Consider the following 24,447-nt stretch of genomic DNA (forward strand, 5'->3'; position numbering starts at 1 on the left):
TTATATTTTTGTTATTAAATCTTATTTTTAACATAATTTATTAAAAAAACCAAAAAACTCATATGTGGTCGTTTAAACCGTATAAACATTGAATTTTCATTCATTATCCTCTTTTTGGTATGATAATTGTTTCTTGGCCTGTGTATGGTTTTTCAAATTCTTTTCAAAACCTTTTCTGCGAACGAATCTAGAGCGTATATCGGAAATAAGAGCCCCAACAAGCTCTTGGAGTTCCTATAAGCATTATTTTTAACCACAATGTGCCGATGGTCTCAAGAGGTTTACACCAGGATTTATTGTTTTACCAATATTCGGTTGTTTAACTTTTTTATTATTCGGCAAACATAAGAAAGGTTGATACTAAACCACTATCCGAGCGAATATTTAGCAATTTAAAATTTTATATAAGGGCAAATTTTTGATTTAAGGGTATTATGATATTTCCCCTAGAGCATGGGAAAAATGGTAGGAGATGGCAATCCTGTTAGGACAACAAACGCAAATTTTTCAAAAAATTTAAGTGAAAAGTTCAGTTAATTAAAATCGATAAGACTACTTAATAACCCCTTAGAAAATCGAGTCTTCGAAGACATATTCGTGCACGATTCGTTAACGAAATTTCCGAAATTGTCATGAACGACAAGTTGAATGACAATGTCTTGCAGTGTGTCTTGGCAAAGAACCCAAGAAATTTTTCAAAAAAGCGAACTTTTAAATTTATTATCACTTTTATGACGAATAGGTGACAATTTGCAAGACATTGTCTTTAAAACTGTCATCAACGACTATCTGCAAGACAGTGTCATGTACATTGTCACCGACGACAACTTCGCTTACCCTGTCGCCCAAGTTGTCGTGCATGAATAGGCGGACACTTGTGTGAAAATGTCGTCAACAATCCCAAAGGGCTGTCTGCAAAGAGTCGTGAACGAATTGGGTATGTCGTGCACGATTCATCAATGTTGCCTCGAAGACACTTTCTATTGGGAATATTCCGTTGTTGCTTTTGTGTTGCATTCCCCATTCTTAAGGTTCAGTCAATATTGTTGTTATCCCATCCAACTACAAAGTACGCAAACGCTGTCCGATTTCGATGAAGTTTGAAACGTCTGAAGGTCTAGAAATTAGTTCGCCAAATTATATTGAAATCGGTTCAGATTTGGATATATATATTTCCGCCCGATTTTATGTGTTTGGTGCTCCAATCACGCTACATATGTCCGATTTTGATGAAATTTGAAATGTTTGACGGGATTCGGCCTGGAAATACGTTGGCCAAATTATTAATCGGTTCAGATTCGGATATAGCTCTCATATATATTTTCACCCGATTTGAGGTATTTGTTGCACCAAACACGCAAATTCTGTCCGATTTTCATGAATCTAGAAACGTGTGAACGAATTAAGTCTTGAAATAAGTTTGCCAAGTTATGTTGAAATCGATTCTGATTTCGATAGAGCTCCAATACATTTTCGCCCGATTTTATATATTTGATGCACCGATAACGCAGTGTGGGTATCTCCAATTTTGATTAAAATTGGAATGTGTGACATAATTGTGACAAAAGATAAGGTAACAAAATTTGATTTTAATCGATTCAGAGTTATATATAGCTCCCATAAATATCTTTATATAACACTTAATTGTCGTTTGTTGGTAATTGAATCAGTTGAAAACGGCTGGAGCGATTTGGATAATTTTTTGTGGAAATGTTAGTCATAGTCCAGTTTGGGTTTTTATGCAAAAAAAAATTGGCCACGCCCTCTTTTCCGCCCACTTTTATAAATATGTTATATCTACGAAACTACACAATAGATTTTCCTGAAATTTTCAGGGAACGTAGAGTGATGGCCCCCGGTTGAAATAGGCTACATATTTGGTTGAATTTCGGATCGGGCGGGATACCTCCCTATGCCCTATTTTTGTAAAAATGCAATATTTGCAACAATTACAAATGTATCGCTTTGAAAATTAATTTCCGAGTCAATGGCGATTGTGTTTCCGACCTTACGTGCTTATTTGGGGCATTAAAACTGGACAACGCCAACTTTTTTAAATATGTTATATCTACGAAACTACTGAATCGATTTTCCTAAAACTTTCAGCGAATGTACACGGTTGGTCCCCGATAAAAATAGGCTACATATTTTTTGATTTTCGGATCGGGTAAAAATGCAATATTTGCAACAAATCGAATGTATCGGTTTGGGGATTTATTTGCGAGTCAATGGCGATTGTGTCTCAAACCTTACGTACTTATTTTGGGACTTAAGATCCGACCACGCTCACTTTCTAATTAGGTTATATCTACAAAACTACTGAAGGGATTTTCACGAAAATCGCGATTTGTCTAAACTTTTAAATTTTTATAAATAAAATCAACTATCGTTCGTTGGTAATGGCATCAGTTGAGAATGGCTGGACCTATTTTCAACTTGGAATTTTATGCAAAGAAAATTTGACCATGCCCACTTTTACGCCCAGGTTTTTCAATTTTAAATTTTTATCATTTCTACAAGAACTGAAATTGCCAGGGAATGTACAGAGATGACCCCCGCTAAAAATAGGCTACAAATTCAGTTGAATTTCGGAAAGGGCGGGCTACTTCCCCTATACACTACTTTTTAAAAATGTTATATTTACAATAATTACGAATGTTTCTATTTGGAAGTTAATTTGCGAGACAATTGTGGTTGTGTCTCCGATCTTACCTACTTTTTTAGGAACCAAAGACTTGACCATACCCACTTTTTAAAATATGTTACATCTACAAAACTACTGAACCGATTTTCCTGAAAATGTCAGGGAATCTACAGGCATATTTTCTTGAATTTTGAAGAGGCATATTTAAAAAAACGCCTTACCTTTATGAATAAAAATCAAATGCTGTCATAACGCAACTTAGGTTTTTTGGAAAGAAATGTTTACCACGCCCCCGAAAACAGGTTACATATTTTATTGAATTCCCTAGGGGGCGGGGTACCTCCCTTATGCGATATTTAAAAAAACGTTATATTTGCAAAAATTATGTACATACATATGTATCGGAATAAAAATTTACGGTTTAATCTACAATCTAGGTACTTCTTTGGGGCCTATAGGCACGACCACGCCTGTTTTTTAATATGTCATAACTCCAATACTACTGAAGGGATTTCCATAAAATTTGTAGCAAAAGCTCAATGTTTGCCGTTGTTATGTATATTTTCTAAATGAAGAGGTGGGGCACCTTTCCCATGCCTTTCTGTTAAACGCTATATGTATAAGCCACACTCATGATTATATCGGTTTCAGCATACATTTTGGTAGGCAATGAAGTTGCGTGCACCCTAGGTACATATTTGGAGCAAAAATACCGGACCAGGCCCACTTTTTTAATATGTTATATCTGATGACCACGCCGACTCATTTCAAAATATTATTTTTCCAAAACTACTGAACCTAATTTTCAGAAAATGTTCAGGAATGTCCCGTGGTCCGAAATGCTATATATTTTTAGACGAATTTCGGGGCCTATTATTTTATAATCGCTATATTTGCCAAAAGAGTGCATCAGGTTGCAAATTAGTTTTAGAGACAACGGTGGTTGCGCCCCCGCTCAAGAAAAACTATATATGTACTTGAATGGTGTACTTAAATGGTGAGGTTCAACGGTCCATCAGCCATGAAAAGCTAAAGCATATAAGTCTAAATAAGCGGGAGAATTCGATTTAACCATTTTTTAACTTTTATAATTGGGATAAAGACAGGGACATGGACGATATTAAATCCTTAAAGGCACAAATTGGCGAAAAATCCGACAAAGTCCGTAACAGAAAAGAAAGGTTACAGACAAAATCTGTTGATAAATTTAAAATCCTTCTCGGTTTGACAATGGACCAAAGAAGTGAGGTAGAAAATACCTATTTTTGGATTGTCAAGCATAAAGTCGATAAAAAGTTGTCATTAAAACTCATTACGACGGGCCAGCAACGCGGACCGGGGTCTGCTAGTTTTATTATAAAATTCGGGCAGAGAGCAAGCGGTCTATAGCAATACTGACCTATTAAAATTTTTTAAATATATAATAAGAGATATTTAAGTTTTTAAGATATAAATCGGTCCGATTACATGTGTATGTGCATCTTCTTTCACATTTAACTAACTCAAAAAGCGATATATATACCGGAAACATGAAAGGCGTCCAATAAATCTATTGTTTATCCTCCAAATAAGCCATGAAGTGAAGGTGGAGATAAGTACTTTCATTACTGAAGAGAAATTGCATAGTGTCTCTTTCCATGTTCTATACATTAGAGTTATGACTTGTTGAAATTTTTTCACAAAAATGATTTCCTGTAGTGAGAATGAATGAACTTTTGCCTATTAATGCATAAAATAACATCAGTCCATTATATTATACAAAAAGGTTCCGAACAAACCACTTTAATCTTTTTGTGGAAAACTTTTATGAAATGAAAGACAAAATCTCAAAAAATTATTTCCTGTTGCACGAATGAATGACTTTTTGCCTATAAATGACGAAAATAACTTTTATTCCATTTAAATTTAAAAAAGTCCCGCACAAACCACTTTTATTTCTTATTATATATGAAATAAAGTTATCTATATATATAAAATTGAAATTTGTTTGTCTGTTTGTTTGTTTGTTTGTGCCTTATAGACTCGAAAACCGCTGAACAGATCTTACTGAAATGTTTAGGGTACATTGCTACATGGCCTGGAATGAAAATAGGCTATATCATTTTTTGAAATTTCGCGTTGATCTGGAGATATAGCATCAAAACCGGAGGTACCTCCAAAAAATTTAGATTTTGTATGCAAATATCTTTAGAACTATTACAGATACAATCTCCAAATTTTGTATGTGTGACGGAATTTGATGTAGAAATAAATTTACTACATTATATTCAAATCGGTTCAGATTTGGATAAAGCTCCCACATACATATATTTTCGGCCGATTTCCTTATTTTATGTACCAAACATGCTATTCATGTCCAATTTCAATGAAATTTGGATTGTGTGGCGGAATTTGTTTTAGAAATAAATGTGCCAAATTATATCGAGTTTGGTTCAGATTTGGATATAGCTCCCATCTACATATATTTTCGGCCGATTTCCTTATTTTATGCACCAAGCACGCTATATATGTCCAAATTCGCTGAAATTTAGAATGTGTGATGGATATTGGCCTAGAAATATACACTCCACGTCAGTAGAATAGAACACATAAATTTTTGTTAATGTTAGATTATTTATCCTAAAACCAAAGAATCTACGTTTCTAGTCTTATACAGATTTAAAGTCTACGATGTTCCGTATCAAACACAGAAAAAATTATGTTTTTAGCTCTTCGCGAATTGATTTTCTGATCAATTTTCCGATAGTACTATGAAAAATAAGCATTTATTTTTGGTCATCAGGATAGAACAGTCACTTAATTTTCGCGATTTTTTGAGATATTAACACCGAATTTTCTTTCAGTCGAAAAGCTAAGGCCTTTTAATCATTTTCGCCAAAGAAAACCTATAAATTATTCCGCGGACCGCGAAATAACAGCGTTAAAGGGTTTAAATTGACAGATAATTGAAACATCTCGGAATATCAATAGGTGTAGCGTGTTTATGTCATATTTCTTCACAATAAGATAGAATATAACACAGACAACTTCGACGGGTACAATCAAGTGCTTCGGATGCTGCTAACATGGAACATTTTCAAAATAATTATGAAAAACGTCAACATTTCTTATAAAGACCTTGATGTTTTGTTCAATAAAATGATTTTTCCGCGAACAAGTCTGCCGTTTAAAGGTTTGGAAATATGCTCCGCATTTAAAGGGAGCTAATCTGATGTTAAAACAACCGCTATTTTATACACTGAGGGAAATTTTAGCACATTTTTCAAATTGAACACACCCTTTGGACTTTGAATTTTATATGTGTTCTTATTTCTGTGTCCGCGACTGTTTTCAACAGTGTTATGTTCCAATATAAATGGACCAGGTTATGCTCTCCACACCGGATTTTACGATTTAGTAATTTTTTTAATTGAACTCTCATATGTAAAGCCCCGTTTTCGCGGGAAAACACAATCATGGAAATTGAGATTTTAGGTTCCGTATGTTGCTTTTAAAAAATACTAAAATTTCCCTCAGTGTATAAAATAGCGGTTGTTTTAACATCAGATTAGCTCCCTTTAAATGCGGAGCATATTTCCAAACCTTTAAACGGCAGACTTGTTCGCGGAAAAATCATTTTATTGAACAAAACATCAAGGTCTTTATAATAAATTTTGAAGTTTTTCATAATTATTTTGAGAATGTTCCATGTTAGCAGCATCCGAAGCACTCGATTGTACCCGTCGAGGTTGTCTGTGTTATATTCTATCTTATTGTGAAGAAATATGACATAAACACGCTACACCTATTGATATTCCGATATGTTTCAATTATCTGTCAATTTAAACCCTTTTACGCTCTTATTTCGGGGTCCGCGGAATAATTTATAGGTTTTCTTTGGAGAAAATGATTAAAAGGCCTTGCCTTATTGACTGAAAGAAAATTCGGCGTTAATATCTCAAAAATTCGCGAAATTTAAGTGACTGTTCTATCCTGATGACCAAAAATAAATGCTTGTTTTTCGTAGCCCTATCTGAAAATTGATCAGAAAATCATTTCGCGAAGAGCTAGAAACATAATATTTACCGTTTTTGATACGGAACATCATAGACTTTAAATCCCTACAAGACTAAAAACGTAGATTCATTCGCTTCGGGATAAATAAGCTAATATTAATAAAAATTTAGGTGTTCTATTCTACTGACGTGGAGTGTATGTGCCAATTTGTTTTGAAATCGGTTCAGATTTGGATAGAGCTCCTATATATATTTTTTGCCGATTTCATGTATTTGATGCACCAAACACACTATATATGTCCAAATTCACTGAAATTTGGAATGTGTAACGGAATTTGGTCTAGACATAAATGTGCCGAGTTATATCGAAATCGGTTCAGATTTAGATGTAGCTCCCATATATATTTTCGGCCGATTTTCCGCATTTGATGCACCAAACACGCTATATATGTAGTCGGGGCAGCAAAGCGCACCGGGTTCAGCTAGTATAATATATAATGATATAGATGTTATAATGCGTTCATAAAATTAGTGCGAAACAAACGGTAATGTCATTTTGGTTATGTTGTGTGCCCCTATGCCTTGTTTTCAGTTAAATATCTCCTTACAGTGATTTCAAAAAATTGTCAAAAATTGTGAAAAATAAAAATAATAATTAAGATTTTATGTAATCTTATGTACAAACTCATTATGCTATGATATGATACAGGACATTGTAAAACAGTCATAACCCTAGTATACATATTTGCAGTGGTGCAGGGTACAGTTTGGTCGGCTCCGCCTGACTTTGATCTTCTCCTTACTTGTTTTTTTCTGGTTTTGAACGACCCTCACGACAACGGTTTTTATGGAGTGTCAGCCACGATTGAATTTATTAAACCAGTTATTCATAGTGCTATAAGCTGATTCTTTATCTACATATAAAGATTTAATTCGATTGATGCACTCTTGCCGTAATTATCAACATCGAAAGTGGTAAAAAATGATCGGACGAAACTGTTCACAAGTAAATTATATTATTTTGCAAAAAGATTTTTTCAAAAATTTACGTATTTTGAGGATTTTTGCAACATCATCTCAACAAACTACATGGAATTTGATATTTGGGGTTCCCAGTAATCACAAAACATCTTCACCAAAAGTTATCAACATAGGTCAATGTATTGATTGATATAGCCCACATATGACAGTACCTCCGAATATTAGGTATTTTGAGGATTTTGGCTAAAATTGTCAACATAGGTCCACGTTTTGTTTTAGCCTCCATTTAAAGGTACTTCCTATTTTAGGTATTTTGAGGATTTTGGCTAAATTTTTGGATGTCCTGTGGCATTTATGGTTTCCAGTGGTTAAAAGCTCCCATGTGGTATTTTTATTTATTTTGTTTATTTATTTAAATATTTATTATAATTAAAAATTATAATAACTTATAGCTAAAAGCACTAGCGACTACGGCTATCGGCTAGCCATGTGGTATAACTCCCATGTAACAGTGCTGACCGAATAATTTAAAATTTGGTATTTAAGATTTTTCTATCACGTGTCAGAATATGAATAATTTTCCATAGCTCAAAAATTACACACAATATATCTAAAGAAGGATTAAAACTATACCTATGATATACATGTCACGCACCCCAAGTTTTGTTATCTGCTTTTAATTAAGTATAACCATCACATATTGTAATTATATTAGACATAGGCGTATTAATAATAGCGGTAATTCGAACGTTTACATTCGATTTTTTAGAAAGTATTTTCAATGTTAGTGCAATTATTTCAGTTTTTGTTTCACTATTGTGTTGGTGTTTCGATGTACATCCCAGCTAACAATTTTTTCCGAGGGCTCTGATTTCCGATTTTTTTCCGAAATTTTTATACCCTTAGCCTTTAGGCTAAAGAGGGTATTTACACTTTGATACGACCTAAAATGTGCCTCATCGAAATAATGGTTTTAGACCCCAAGTATGTTTGTACGATATCCGTTTCAGACAATTTTGAGTACATTTAGCAATGTCCGTCCGTCTGTCTGTCTGTCCGTCTGTCTGGCTGGCTGGTGCGCACGATAACTCTCGAACGGATCAATCGATTCGGTTCAAATTTTGGGTATCGAATTATTTTGTCCAGATTCGATTTAAGTTCGAAGATGGGCCATATAGGTCCACTCCTTCAGGTACCTCAACCACAAATGTTGAAAAATTGTCGCAAAACTTGTGCGCACGATAACTCTTGTAGGGAGTAACCGATTTGGTCCATACTTTGCGCATCGTGTAATTTCTACCAAACTTAGATGAGGTTTCAATATGGACTCAATCGGTCCACTCCTTCGGGTACCTCCCACACAAAATTTCGGAAAAGTTCAATTTAGGACCTGGTCTCGAATCGCTTTGATTTTTGTTTACGCAAGTTGTATTCGCTGTCCTCTATACGACGCTGTAAGTTTCATTAGGGGCAAGTCCATACTTCCTGAGGAAATAGCCTGAAAGTTACAAAAAGCCCTATGACACCGTGTGTAATGGTTGGAGCGCAAGATAACCCTCGAACGGATCTGCCGATTCGGTCCAAAATGTGGCTTTCGTAATATTTTGTCCAAACTTAGTTCAAGTTCAAAGATGGATTATATCGGTCCACTCCTTCCGGTACCTCCCCCACAAAAGTTCGAAAATGTTCGGAAAATTTGTGCGTACGATAACTCTTGAAGGAAGTTACCGATTTGGTCATTACTTTGCACATTATGAAATTTCTACCAGACTTAGATGAGGTTGCAATATGGACTCAATCGGTAAACTCCTTCGAGTACCTCCCACACAAAATTTCGGAAAAGTTCAGTTTAGGACCTTCTCACGAATCGCCTTGGTTTTTGTTGTAACATCTTGTATTCACTGTCCCCTATACGAAGGTACAAGTTTCCTCAGGGGCAAGTCCATACTTCCTGAAAAATAGCCTGAAAGTTGAAAAACAAACCCTATGACACCATGTTTATGGGTGGAAGCGCAAGATAATTCTCGAACAGAAATGCCGATTCCGGCCAAAATTTGGAAACAACTTAGTTTAAGTTCGTAGATAAGCCATATCGGTCCACTCCTTCAGGTACCTACCCCAAAAAAGTTCAAAAATATTCGGAACAATTGTGCGCACGATAACTCTTGATGGGAGTGACCGATTTGGTCCATACTTTACACATTCTCATAATATCTACCAGATATAGATCAGGTTCGAATATGGACTATATTTGTCCACTCCATCCCGTACCTCCCACACAAAATTTTGGATAAGTTCACTTTAAGACCTGCTATTGAATCACTTTGATTTTTGTTGAAGCAACTTACATTCGCTGCCTCAATTACGATGGTAAAAGTTATTTCAGGGGCAAGTCCATACTTCTTGAGAAAACAGCCCGAAGGGTGTAAAATACATAAGTTTTTTGTGAAAAAAACTTTCAATTTGCACAGGCTGAGGGTATATCTCTGTCGGCAAAGCCGACTGATACTTTTTCACTTGTCTGAATATTTTTTTAGATATTTGTCGATTTCTCTAATATTTTTCTAGAAATTGTACCGATTTTCCAAAATTTTTTTTTTTGAGAATCTCTGCACATTTTCTGAAGAACCTTAAGAATCTCGTTCCGAATTCGTTCCGATTTCTAATCGATTTTCTAAGGAATCTTTTTGTTCGATTGTTGTCGAAAAACAAAGTGATTTTTTTATAAAATTCGCATATACAGTTTTTGAAATGTTTTAATATAAATGCAACATATAATAATTCAAGCTAGTGTTGATAGCTGTAACATACTCGTGTACATTCTTCTACTATTAATCACAAAATGATAACAAGAGGGAAAATCATTAGGACGTTTGAAATTAGAATCATCCATAAATAGGGAATTAAAAGAGAATTGTTTCTGAGTTGGGGATTTGTTCTGTGTTGTGTGTCAATATCAAATGCGTCAGCGGCCAAGAATTTCATCAGATTTTTTCCAGAAAATCTAATCTTTTCTTCGAATTTTTCAAGAATTTCTTTCCGAATTCGGACCGATTTTCTTCAAAAAATCTAAATTTTCCACCGAATTTTCCAGAATTTTTTTCCGAATTCCTCATAATGAAAAATAATATCCCAGCTAACATTTTGTTCCGAATTCGTTGCGAAACTCTAATATTTTGTTAGAATTTTCTTAGAAAATTCTTTCCGATTTCGATGGACACGACCATACAACTTTTGTACCGAATTCGGAAAGAATTCGGCATCAGAATCTGCAACTTGTGCAGAGATTCTGGCCGAATTCGCAAAGAATTCGGAACAAAATGTTAGCTGGGATATTATTTTTCATTATGAGGAACTTTAATTTTTTACTATTTCTTTTGTCTGCAACAGTGTCATTGCGTTTCGTGCGAAATTTGGGGATTTTGAGGTGTAAGCACAAGCCAGCAAAGGTGCTGTTTCCTTTAAGACACAGCGCATTCAGAGCAACAATTACTAACATTGGTATTGATACCCAACCGCAATAATTACAATTGTCTTGTATGAAGATATTGGGCATTCTAAACCACACTAATTGCATGTCGGCAACAGGCAATATCTCCATAAATCTGAAAATGGGTTTAAATGAATTCCTAACTAATGCAGTATACATGTATCCATGGTGCCTAAAGTTCTGTGATAGAGGTTGGTTTTGTGGTTTACTAATTGTGCCCAATAGCCTTGCTGTGGTGTACTACGCTATAAGATTATCCCAAAATGTATGTGTATGTATATAGTGATGCTCTTTGCCTGACCTTTGTTATCCTAAACTAGTTTGGTCAAAGTTTTGTCAGGATGTGAAATATTTACAAATTGCTTGTGGAAAATAAATGCCACTCTTTATTACACCTAAGCGATGGTTAAGTACACAAATGTCTTAAGTGTGTTTGTGTTGCCATTGTCATGGTGAGGAAAATAATATTTGGCGAGCGAGTTTAAATTGACAATACAAAATTGATTAGTATAATCTTGCATACCAGAGTTGTGGTGCAAATAAATTGGGATGAAATATGGGAGCTCATTAATTGTGATTACGCTATTTATTACAGTTTTCTAAAAACATATCGTATTTCAAAAGCTCAATGACATGCATCTGCTTCGTAAAATTGATTAAAATCGATTTTAAAATGATGACGAAAATCTTCAAAATACCACTAATCAGGAAAATGTTTGCAAATGCCAAATGATACATTTCGTACAAAATCCAAATTTGGATACCAGAGGCCTCCATTAAGAAACTATAGTATGACCAGAAGTGTTTGCTTCTACCGAAGAAAACAATACAGCCCAGGAAACCAAATTTTAGATGTCCAAAGCCTCTGAAAAATGTCGGAAAAATTGTAAGAATCTTCGTTCCGAATTCGGTCTGATATCTAATCGATTTTCTAAGGAACTTTTTGTTTGTTTGATATCGAAATTAAAGTGATGTGTTATAAAATTCGCATATAAAATTTTTAAATATAAATTCAATATATAATATTTCATGCTAGAGTTGATAGCCTCAACATCCGTTCACATTGTTCTACTATTAACCACAAAATGATAACAACAGTAAAAATCATTAGAACATTTGCACTTAGAATTTTTCATAAATAGTATTACAAAAATGTCTCTGAGTGGGGTTTTTCTTCGTGGTGTATAAATAAAAAAAAGCGTAGGTAAAAAAGCTTTTTTACTTTTTAATTTTCATATGACAGGAATGAAAAAATGCTTTCCGAATTCCCGAGGCCTATCTTCCCATTTTTGACCGAATTCGGAACAAAATGCCGGAAGAAACATTAGATTTCCTTCCGAAGTTTCGGTCCAAAAACATGTCAACCACCAAATATAGAGTTCTTACAGAACCGAAACCGGAGGCATCAGAGTTTCGGAACAATTTCAGTGCTCTTTTCTGTTTTGGATCCGGCATCGGAAGTAGCGTCCGAATTTCGAACTGATCTCGTTATGATTGGTTGGCTGGGTGGATACCGGGTGCATCGGAATTTGGGTAAATTTACTGCGCATCAGACTTAGAACATGTATACCACCGTCAAAAAATATATTTAAGAAAGTGCTTTATGTTGGATACATAAAAAAGATATAAAAAATTAAAAAAAAATAAAATTTAATAAGGGAACTTGTTTCCAAGGCGAAGCATAATGTGGTGGCAATGTTATTTCTGAAGATAAAAATTTATTTTACGTTTATATTGCTTTGCAATATTGCAAAAACTATAAATCAAAACTAAAAATATGCAATATGCTTAGCAGCACGTTTTTTTTTATAATTTTCCAAATGTGTTGTTTGTTGTTATCCTTTGAAAATTATTAAAAATCTTCAGTGCAAAAATAAAATTTAGTTGCAAACCATATTGCCGATGCTGTTTCGTCTGGTGCAATTGTGATAAACAGTGTTTTGAGATTAATACAGATATGTATGTACACACATTAGAGTGACCTAAAACAAGTAAAAAAGTATTAGTCGGCTTTGCCGACAGAGATATACCCCAGCAAATGTGAATTGAAACTTTCATCTAAGCACTGATCGAATGTATTTAGGGTCTTTTCAGAATTTTGTAGCCCTTTTTGGAAATTTTAACTTACCGACAAAAATTTGGATTATGATTAAAGTTCAAAAATGTTGCGGAGGAGGTACTTAAAGGTATGGACCGAAATAGTCCATTATGGACTAAATTTTGACAAAATATTAGGAGATCAAAAATTTGGACCAAATTGGTTGCCCCGTTCAAGAGATATCGTGCATACCATTTGAGTGACATTTTTAAATATTGGGGGAGGTACCAGAAGGTGTAGACAAATATGGCTCATCTTCGAACTGAAACTAAGTTTGGACAAAATATGACGAAGACAAAATTTTGGACAAAATCGGTTGATCAGTTCGAGAGTTATCGTGCTCTCCAACCACTACATATGGTGCAATAGTGGGTTTTTTACACCTTTCCGGCTGTCTTCTCAAGAAGTATGGACATGCCCCTGAAAAAACTTTTACCGTTGTAATTTACGCAGCGAATGCAAGTTGCTTCAACAGAAATCAAAGTGATTCGAGATCAGGTCTTAAAGTGAACTTATCCAAAGTGATTCGAGATCAGGTCCTAAAGTGAACTTATCCGAAATTTTGTGTTGGAGGTACCTGAAGGAGTGGACAAATATAGCCCATATTCGAACCTGATCTATATCTGGTAGATATAATAGTATATTTAAAATATGGACCAAATCGATCACTCCTTTCTAGAGTTATCGCTCACACAATTTTTCCGAACATTTTTGAACTTTTGTGGGGAGGTACCTGAAGGAGTGAACCGATATTGCTTATCTTCGTACTTAAACTAAATTTGGACAAAATATTACGAAAGCTAAATTGTTGACCGAATCGTTTGATCCGTTCGAGAGTTATCTTGCGCTCCAACCCTTACACACGGTGACACAGGTTTTTTTTTGCAACTTTCAGGCTATTTTCTCAGGAAGTATGGATTTGCCCCTGATTAAACTTGTACCGTCGTATGGGGGGCAGTGAATACAATATGTTACAACAAATATTAAAGCTATTCTAGAACAGATCCTAAACTGAACTTTTCCGAAGTTTTGTGTGGGAGGTACCTGAAGGAGTGGACCGATTGATTCGATATTGGAACCTCATCTAAGTCTAGTAGAAATTTAACGATGTGCAAAGTATGGACCAAATCGGTTACTTCTTTCAGGAGTTATAGTGCGTAAAATTTTTCCAAACAATTTCAAGCTTTTGTAGGGGAGTTACCGGAAGGAGTGGATCGATATAACCCATCTTCGAACTTAAACTAAGTTTGGGCAAAATAGTACGAAAGCCAAATTTTGGACCGAATCGGTTGATCCGTTCGAGAGTTTTCCTGCGCACCACCCAGAAAGTAGTTTCCGATATGTCTTGACATAACATGATTTTCGAAACTGTATTCCTAAATTGCAATAAATTTTACATCAAATATAGAACGAAATTTGCTATTTTTACGACGCATAAAACAAAAATGTCTGTACTTTACCTTAGCCCGGATTACGTTTCGTTGCAATTCCAACAGCTGGCAACATTTATTTTAATATGAGACCAAGAATATTGTTGCAGAAGGACTGCTATTAGCTATTTTCATCCAAAATTTGGAATAAATTTCCATAGATAATCATATCTATTAATTTTTTTTTAAATATTTCCAATGCAAATTTTATAATAGAAATATCGTAATTTTTCTACAGCAAAGGCATTGCAAAAGACGAAAAGAACACAAATTAGTGGTATTTTGCTTTAAAAATCCTGAAATAGCCTAAATATATGGTGTTTCGAAGTGTACGAATACGAAATTTGCTATCTATGTCCTTACGCTGTTTATTTAATGAACGGCAACCCAATATATCGACATGGTGTATAACTAACCGGAAACTGTAGCACTCATCTATGCTTCCCCTAAGAGATGCACTGGGGTATCTATCTGCACGAACTTGGACCAAAGATAATTTAAGTCCCCTAGTACAATCTTAATGTCAATATCAATGCAGTGGTGTGTTTGGTGTGTAAGGGGATTAACAAGAGGCCGATGTTTAAAAAATATGCTTTTAACAGAATTGGATATGGGGTAATGTACATTTGTGGGGAATGGGGATCTTCGCAGATGTGTACTCCGGTACGGAAAGTCTCTGATCGTCACTCACTTGGGAGTGTCCAGAGATGACTCATTTGTCGAATTTTCCAAGCAGCTCACTACTTCCGATTTTATATCAAGTATTCCCTGGTAATATCGAACAGACAACCGTTTGTTGATAGCTAGAGTGAGAAGGCGACCCTGCCTAGAGGGTTTGTTGGCAATCCTAACGCTAGGATCGGACGCTGTGGCCCAATCAGCCGCACGTCTTAAACAAAATCGATTACAGAAACTAATACAAAAATGAAAACGAACTATAATCCCCCCAACCCGTTGACGACTTTTGGACCACGAACAAGGATTAGAATTGGACAATGGAATGTTAAAACGCTTCGAGAAACCTCAAGATTGGCTCAATTAGAAGACCAATTCCAAAAATTAAATCTAGTCATCTTGGGAATCAGCGAGATGCGATGGTGTGGAAAAGATGAAACAACATCAGCAAATGGAAATCTGATATTGCACAGTGGCAAGAAAGAGAGGAGCGAACATGGCGTTGGCTTCATAATATCGAAAGACATGAAGCAATCTCTAAAAGAGTGGAAACCAATTTCAGAACGCATCATAACAGCAAGATTTTTTACAAAAATAAGAAAGTGTCTACACATAATACAATGCTACGCCCCAACGGAAGATGCTGAACCCACTCTGAAAAATGACTTTTATGACCAACTAACCGCAACAATACGGAATGTTCCAAACCGCGATATTCTTATATTGATGGGTGATTTTAATGCTAAAATCGGTAGCGACAATACAGGCCTATCTCATATTATGGGCAAACACGGAATGGGCATAAAAAACGACAATGGAGAAAGATTGATAGAATTCTGCCAAACATTCGACATGGTGATTGGAGGTTCATTATTTCCACATAAAGAAATTCATAAGTACACATGGACATCTCCGAATGGTAGTACAAAAAATCAAATAGATCATATTTGTATCCGAAGAAAATGGAGAGGGTCCTTAAATGACGTGCGCTCAAAAAGCGGCGCAGATATAGATAGTGACCATGAACTTGTGGTGGCAACAGTTAGACTAAAACTAAAAAAGAACTACCGAAAAGTAACTGAAAAAAAGAACAAACGATTAGATGTAGAACAACTAAGGGATATACCAAAAAGAAATAGAGTAGCAAATCTGTTAAGAGAAAGCATCACACCAAACCCGAGGTCATGGGAAGACGCCCACAAAACCTTAAAGGATATAACCGATGAAGAAATCGGAATAAAACAAAAAGAAAAACGAAAGATCTGGATAACAAACGAGACATGGCAACTTATCAAAGAGAGAAACTCGCTTAAGGAAAAGAAATTACACAACCCGTCATTATCAACACAATATAAAAACGTTGCCAAAGCAGTCAAAACCTCAGCCAGGAGAGACAAAAGAAAATATTTTAAAAACCTTGCGGAAGATGCAGAAGCCGCTGCAGGCTCTAACAACATGCGATCATTACACCAACTCATTGGGCGTTTGGCGAACACTTATACATCCCGTACAGCAATAGTTAAAGATGACGGCGGCAATCTAATCACATGCGTCGAAGGCCAAACAAAAAGATGGCGCGAGCACTTTATACGTGTAAGTAATGTGGATACACCAGAGTCACAAGAAAATATTGAACAAAGCCAAATAGAAACCGCTCCTAACTCTGGCATATCAACCGAAACTCCAAGCATTGAAGAGGTGATACACTCTATTGTCAAACTAAAAAGGAACAAGGCACCTGGAGAGGACGGAATTCCTCCAGAACTGCTACAAACAAACCCAGCAGCAGCAGCAGCAATTTTACATCCCCATCTTCAAGCTGCATGGACAAACGAAAGTCTCCCAATCTCATGGACCGAAGGTGCGATAATAAAACTGCCGAAAAAAATGATCTGACCAATTGCGACAATTGGAGAGGTATAACTCTCCTTAACACCATATATAAGATTTTAGCACTGGTCATAAACAATAGATTAGATCCCATCGAAAAACTTTTAAGAGATGAGTAAGCTGGATTCCCTCCACATAGAAACTGCCTGGACCAAACTAACACTTTAAGAATAATTATCGAACAGTCCATTGAGTTCCGAACGCCATTGTACCTAGTGTTCATAGACTTTAGAAAAGCCTTTGACACAATCTCCCGTAGTGCCATATGGAATGCACTAAAAACTAAAGGGGTGCCAGAAAAGATTATATCAATAATAGAGGCAATGTATTCCAACGCATATTTACATGTACGTCACAAGGGCTTAAAGAGTGAACCCTTTACCACAAATGCTGGCGTAAAACAAGGATGCCCACTATCTCCATTGTTATTCGCGGTGGTATTGGACGAAATTATGCTAAAGTTAGAAAAGAAAAAACGCGGTATCGTCTGGAGTTTCAAAAAAAGACTGGAAGATTTGGATTTTGCGGACGACATATGCCTACTTTCGCATAATTTCCATGATATGCAAGGAAAACTGGACGAATTAGTCGCACTGGCAGCGAAAGCAGGTCTTGGAATCAACATAGAAAAGACTCTTGCGATGAGAATTAACTACAGCACAGATGCACCGTTCAAAATTTGTAATAAAAATGTAAGATACGTGGAAAGCTTCTGCTGTTTGGGCTGTATAATGTCAGTAACAAATGGAGTAGAAGACGATGTCTGCAACAGACTAAACAAGGCAAGATCTGCATTCGGACGCCTGAGCAAAACCTGGCGCTCAACGCAAATCTCAAAAAACACGAAACTTCGAATTTTCAACTCCTGTGTGAAATCTACCCTCTTGTATGGAAGCGAAACGTGGCTTATGAACAACAACATAAACCAGCGGATACAAGTATTTGTGAACAAATGTCTACGAATAATATGCAGAATATTTTGGCCAAAGACCATATCAAACGAGGACCTGCTCAGGATAACTAGACAAGAACCGATGGCGCGACAAATATGCAGACGAAAATGGAATTGGATTGGCCATACCCTCAGAAAGAACGAGGAGAGTATCCCAAGAATGGCTCTTGAATGGAATCCCCAAGGAAGCAGAAGGCCAGGTCGACCGAAAATGACGTGGCGAAGAACTATTTTGAATGAACTAAAAACCATAAATAAATCTTATGATGATATAAAAATGATATGTAATGATAGGATAGGTTGGAATAATCTTGTAGAAGCACTATGTTCCCAAGTGGAATAAATAAATAAAGGAAAAAAAAAAATGTACATTTGTATACGCTACACCATACTATGGTGTGTGCGTTTATATGTAACATGCAAAAGAAAGCGAACATAGAATCAATTTCTGTGTCGATTTATGCATGTCAGCCAGTCTGTCCATTAATTTTTGTAATAAAAGTACAGGTCGCATTTATGGTCCGATTTAAATAAAAATTGAGGAAGATATTTTTTTTTTGCCAGAGGACTAACGCTATTTATCTTGGGAAAAATCGGTTCAGATTTGGATATAGATCCCATAAATATTTACGCCTGATTTTTGGTATGAAGAAATTTCAAATGTGTGACAGAATTTGGTCTAGAAAAAAGTTTGCCAAATTATATGGAAATCGGTTCAGATTTGGATATAGGTCCCATATATATTTTCGCTCGAGTTTAAGTATTTGGTGCACCAATCACGCTACGCATGTTCAATTTAGATGAAATTTTAAATGTGTGACGGAATTTGGTCCAGAAACAAGTCTGGAAAAAATGTCGCCAAATTATTTTGAAATTGCTAGAAGCTCCATCTCTACAGCAGCACAATTGTAGTGCAACTAAATAAAAAAATTGAAATTTTTTTGGCCCCACCGACTTTGATCCTTTCCTTACTGGTTGTTTTATATGGCGGTTTTTAGATATATAAAGTCTTGAACAACCTAAAAATAGTAGATACCAACTTCCATAATTGGTCTGCAGTGCGCATTTAATTTTCTGCTGCATATGATTTTACTTTTTAGCACCCTTAATACTGTGACAAAATCGTGCTATAAAATATTCACATTCGCTCGTTCATAACTCTGAAAGGATTGTTCTTCGCATGTTTACTGAAGTGAAACACGTTTATTATGCGTGACTTTTAGCAATTTAATGTTATTAGTGCAGCATCTGAAGAAACGGAATGAAAATTAACACGAACCACAAATACTGCTACTGCACATACACACTCAGCATCTAGGCATGTATCTGCATCAAGTGATATGCTTTACAAACAGGATACTCGTATAAAAGTGATATATTTTTGTGATACACTTAAAGTAAAACCACAATATGCTTCGTGGCAAGATGATCATTTATATGTGTAGGGAATGATACATTACGAAAATTGTCAATACTACATACACACACGAATAAATTAAAGAGTGCCGTGGAATTGCAATCCATGCATCTGTTATAATCTCCTTAAAATCTAGCAATTCGGAAAACACTATGCAACACTGAAAATGTAAACAACTTCTAGTATGCTTTTTTGAATGTACATATTGAGACTACAAAAATCCTAGTTGGGTTTTGCCCTGTCGTATCCAGTTCAGATTTTATGGCTTCATCTAAACCGGGCTAATTTTTTTGCATTTATTGGGCCTTTATCTTAGCAACCTATAGGAATTTTGCCTTACTGTCGTTAGCAATATTGTAGTTCTGAACTAGCATACCACATAAGAAAAACGAAATCTACAGCATCAAAATCGATAAAATTCAGAAAAGTTTACATAATTTCTGGAATTCTGGCCGGTAGCAGCTAAACTCTTGGGAGTTGAACCAAGTAACCTTTTGCAAAAATCTTCCAAATAATGTTCTAAACAATTCTTCAGAACACTCTGAAGCTGTAAAATGCGTATTTCATCGGTTTTTTGTACCATATATTTTACAACACGTGTTTCAAACACTGTTCACACGAGTCAAGAACTTTTAAAATAAAAGACTTTTTAATTCGTTTTTAATAGTTTTATTTTAAACAAAAAATACGTTCATTTGTCGATAGCTGTAATAAGACAAAACTTAAGAACTAGGTGTACACAAATTTTATAATACTGTTAAGTACTAACACCAGACACGGTGCGCCTTAACTAATTATAAATGAAAGGTGCTTACACCTGGAAAGTTTTTGCGGATTCTGAAAATTTAATGTTCATAGATGAGAAAAATCCAAAAACGAAAAAAATCGCTGGAGGGATTTTCAAATAAATCGCGGTCAAAGTTTAAATTTTTAGCGCTTTATTATGTTTTCACGATCTAGCTCGGAAACCGCAAGCCCTATCGAAATGGGATTAGAGCAAATCTTATAGCAGTGAAAATTCTCTACAATATTGACCTTAATGTTATTTTCGTAGGTTTTACCATTTATTGAGATATAGAAGTTCAAATTGGGACAATGCACACTCGACTCCTTATAAAACAATGAAGGGTGCAACTTAATTAACATTTCATGAAAACCGCTTACACCTGGGAAGTTTTTGCGGATTCTGAGACAGCAATGTTAATAGATGAGAAAAATCCAAAAACAAGAAAAAATCGCTGGAGGAATTTTAAAATAAATCGCGGTCAAACTTCACATTCTTAGGTTTGTTTTAGGTTTTCATGATTTAAAAATCCCTTCAGCGATTTTTTCTTGTTTTTGGATTTTTCTTATATATGAACATTGCTGTTTCAGAACCCGCAAAAACTTTCCAGGTGTAAGCGGTTTTCATTGAATGTTAGTTAAGGTGCACCCTTCATGTCATCGTTTTATAAGGAGTCGATACAGTCAGTGCATTGTCCCAATTTGAACTTTTATATCTCAAAAATGCTAAAACCCACGAAAACAACATTAAGATTTGCTCTAATCCCATTTCGATAGGGCTTGCGGTTTCCGAGCAAGATCGTGAAAACATCATAAAGCCCTAAAAATTTGAACTTTGACCGCGATTTATTTGAAAATCGATTTGGCGATTTTTTTCTCGTTTTTTTGATTTTTCTCATCTATGAACATTGTAGTTTCAGAATCCGCATAAGCTTCCCAGGTGTAAGCACCTTTCATTTAAAATTAGTTATGGCGCACCGTGTAGAATTTAGGATAAAGTAGATTAGATAAAAACGTAGAATGAAGTATTATTGATAATGAAAATAAGGTAAAAAGATAAAAGAATAAAACTAAGCTAAATAAAATTAGGGAATAACTATTAATAGGTTTGGAGAGAAAATGGTGGTGGTCACGTGCAGTTTATTCTCGCATTTGGGATTTCAACACATTATGGACATTTTTATTAAATTGTCGTTGCAAAATATACTAAAAACAACCTGAGGCATTTTACAACAATGGCATGTTCTGAAAGGTTTTGTATTTCATTCCAGCGAATATTTTTCAAAAGAAAACATTAACAGTTTGGAGATATGGTGCGAAATGTATACAAATAATGGAATCCTTAGATATTGTTACGAATGTTACTGATAGGTTTAAGTTAATTTAGTTTAATTTCCGTTAATTTAAAAATTTGAATTGTAACGTAAAGTTTTATTACGCAATTACTTTATTTAAGCAACAACAACTACCATGTAGAATTCTCTTCATCATTCTAGTTCTTACTTTACCTTTCATTAATGTGCTTTTGTTTTTTGCCATAATCATTTAACTATCGTTTATTTGCCATTTCTTATTTCTTGCATTATTTCTTGCATTTGTTTGTTGTTGTAATAACGTCATTTGTGTGCTTGTCCACTTGTATTTGTCTCCTCCCATGTATGTGAGTATGGTTGTTCGCTTAGTGCGAATGTGCGTCTGTGTGTTCGCTGCACAGATTCGAGGTGTTGCCAGATGTTCTGGATAATTCTAGACCAAGGAGATTTTGGTAATAAATACAGGTTGGAACGGCAACATTGAGTTAGTTGTGTTTTGAGCGTTAACCTGAACAGATCGGTTAAAGAAGAGCTGCGTGCTAACTAGAGACAAGCTGTGTGCTTAGTAATTAAAGTCGGTTCCGAGTAAGTGTAATAAAGTAAATAAAGCATTGTAGAAACGTAATCTAAAACGAACCCTGTTTTATTTGGTACAAATCGTACTGGGAAATAAAACAACGTATACACGGAGATTAGTTAAATCTAATTCCGTAACAATATATTACAAAATTTCTCCATGTCCCAAATTCTTGCTCTTTTATACAAATTTGCTTCAGCGGTCAGTTGAAGATTAGCATTGGTTTCAGAGATATAGCCACGAATTTCCTTTAACCAGTTAACCATATTTAGATGGGACCATAAAATCCACGCTGGATCTGACAAAACAAAACCCAACGAGGGTTTTTGGTCGTTTCGATTTGTACTTTAAAAAAATCCCCTCTTGAAATTGATTGTACAAGATGACTATAAAAATGTTGCACAGTGTAACCATAATATTTTCAAAATCTATTGGTCTTTGATTTGCAGAAAAGGACAAGTTCAAAATTATACATACATATAGTATGGAGGGTATAACAAAATTCTGAGTTGATACAGCCATGTCCGTCTGTTATTATTACTCTAGCGTCCACAATATTTGAGCTATAACGCAATATGTTTGCATCAGGTTGTTTTTGAAATAGTCAGGTCAAGTTCGACCTACGTTTTGGTATAGCCACCATATAACGGTTCCTTCGGATTTTCTGTTATGTGGATTTTAGCTAAGATTTTTAACCAAACTAGCTGTAACTTGACATTCAAGGTTCTTAGTGGTCACAGCACTTCTCCATAAATATCTGTTTTGGTATATAAAATTTTGCTAAATTTTTTAACCTAACTAGCTGTAAATTGACTTTTGAGGTTACCTGTGGTCACGAAACTTCTTCACTAAAATCGTCAACATAAGTTCAAGTTTTGGTATAACCCCATATAACGGTACCTCCCATTTTCGATATTTTCAGGGTTAAGCTAAATTTTTTAACCAAACTAGCTGTAGATTGACATTTGAGGTTACCTGTGGTCACAAAACTTCTTCCCTAAAATCGTCAACATAGGTTTTGGTACAGCAACAGCAATAACAGTACGAACCGACTTTCGGTATTTTGTGGGTTTTGGCTACAATTTCTATCCGAACTAGATGCTATTTAAAATTTCAAGTTCCCTGCGGTCACGAAACTTCTCCATCAAAAATCGTCAGCATAGGTCCATGTTTTTGTTTCGGTAATTTGAGTGTTTAAGCTGCATTTTTTAACCGAACTAGCTATAATTGGACATTTAAAACTCTCAGTTCTCGCGAAACTTCTTCACTATGTACATGTTTTGGTGTTGCCCCCATATAACAGTACCACCTAAGTTTCGGTATTTTCGAGGTTTAGCTACAATTTTTAACCGAACTGGATGTAATTTTACATTTGAGGTTTCCTGCGGTCACGAAACTTCTCCATCAAAAAGTCGGCAACCGAACTACTTTTAATTTGACATTTAAGGCTCTCAGTTGTCGCGAAACTTCTTCACTAAAAATCGTCAGCATAGGTCCATGTTTTGGTATAGCTCCCATATAGTGGTACTTCCCGATTTTCGGTAATTTGAGATCTTAGCTATTTTTCTAACCGAACTAGCTGTAATTAGACATTTGAGGTTCTCAGTGGTCACAGCACTTCTCCACCAAACATTTTCTTATAACTATGTTTTGGTATAGTCCCATATAATGGTACCTGTGCCCTGGGGGACCGGTGATTTTTAGACATTTTTGTATATTTTACTCACAAAACATCAAACTTTGTCAGTTGAAAATTTTGTCAAATTTTGTCCGTAAGAATTAATTGATTAATTCTTCTTATCCTCTCTGATCAGGAACAAGTCGAAAAGGACAAAAGAGCATACTCCTACATAAATACATGCATTTATTTTTTTATTATTTTTATTAAATTCATGTCTGGTTTACATAAAATTTGTATATAAAGAAATCGTTTAAAAATCTTACATCTATCTTATATTATCATTTAAGGCAAAAGATGACAAAAAACCTTCAATAAAATATGAAAATGAATTTATCTTACAAATCCATCAATTTATTACATTAATCAAAAATTTATATATTTTGCTTTGTTATTTGCTACTTTTATTTCCTTTTTACAACGTTTGCCTTTACACACAATTGTCATGCATAAATTAATTTGTTTGCTGCTTCCCAAAACCACAATAAAAGTCAAAACATTTCAATTCCGAAGGGTGTGGCGTG

The 24,447-nt window shown here is 35.2% G+C and overlaps 1 protein-coding gene across 1 annotated transcript; it reads left to right on the top strand.

Annotated features, from left to right (window-relative positions):
* Positions 1 to 15,727: 15,727 nt before the first annotated feature.
* On the top strand, positions 15,728 to 17,209 carry LOC141386646 (uncharacterized). Its single transcript, XM_073955563.1, has one exon. The coding sequence runs from the start codon at positions 15,728 to 15,730 to the stop codon at positions 17,207 to 17,209; it is 1,482 nt and encodes a 493-aa protein (XP_073811664.1).
* Positions 17,210 to 24,447: the final 7,238 nt, after the last annotated feature.

This window comes from Musca autumnalis, unplaced genomic scaffold, assembly GCF_047663935.1.
Source record: "Musca autumnalis isolate F117 unplaced genomic scaffold, ASM4766393v1 scaffold_5, whole genome shotgun sequence".
NCBI classification, from domain to species: domain Eukaryota; kingdom Metazoa; phylum Arthropoda; class Insecta; order Diptera; family Muscidae; genus Musca; species Musca autumnalis.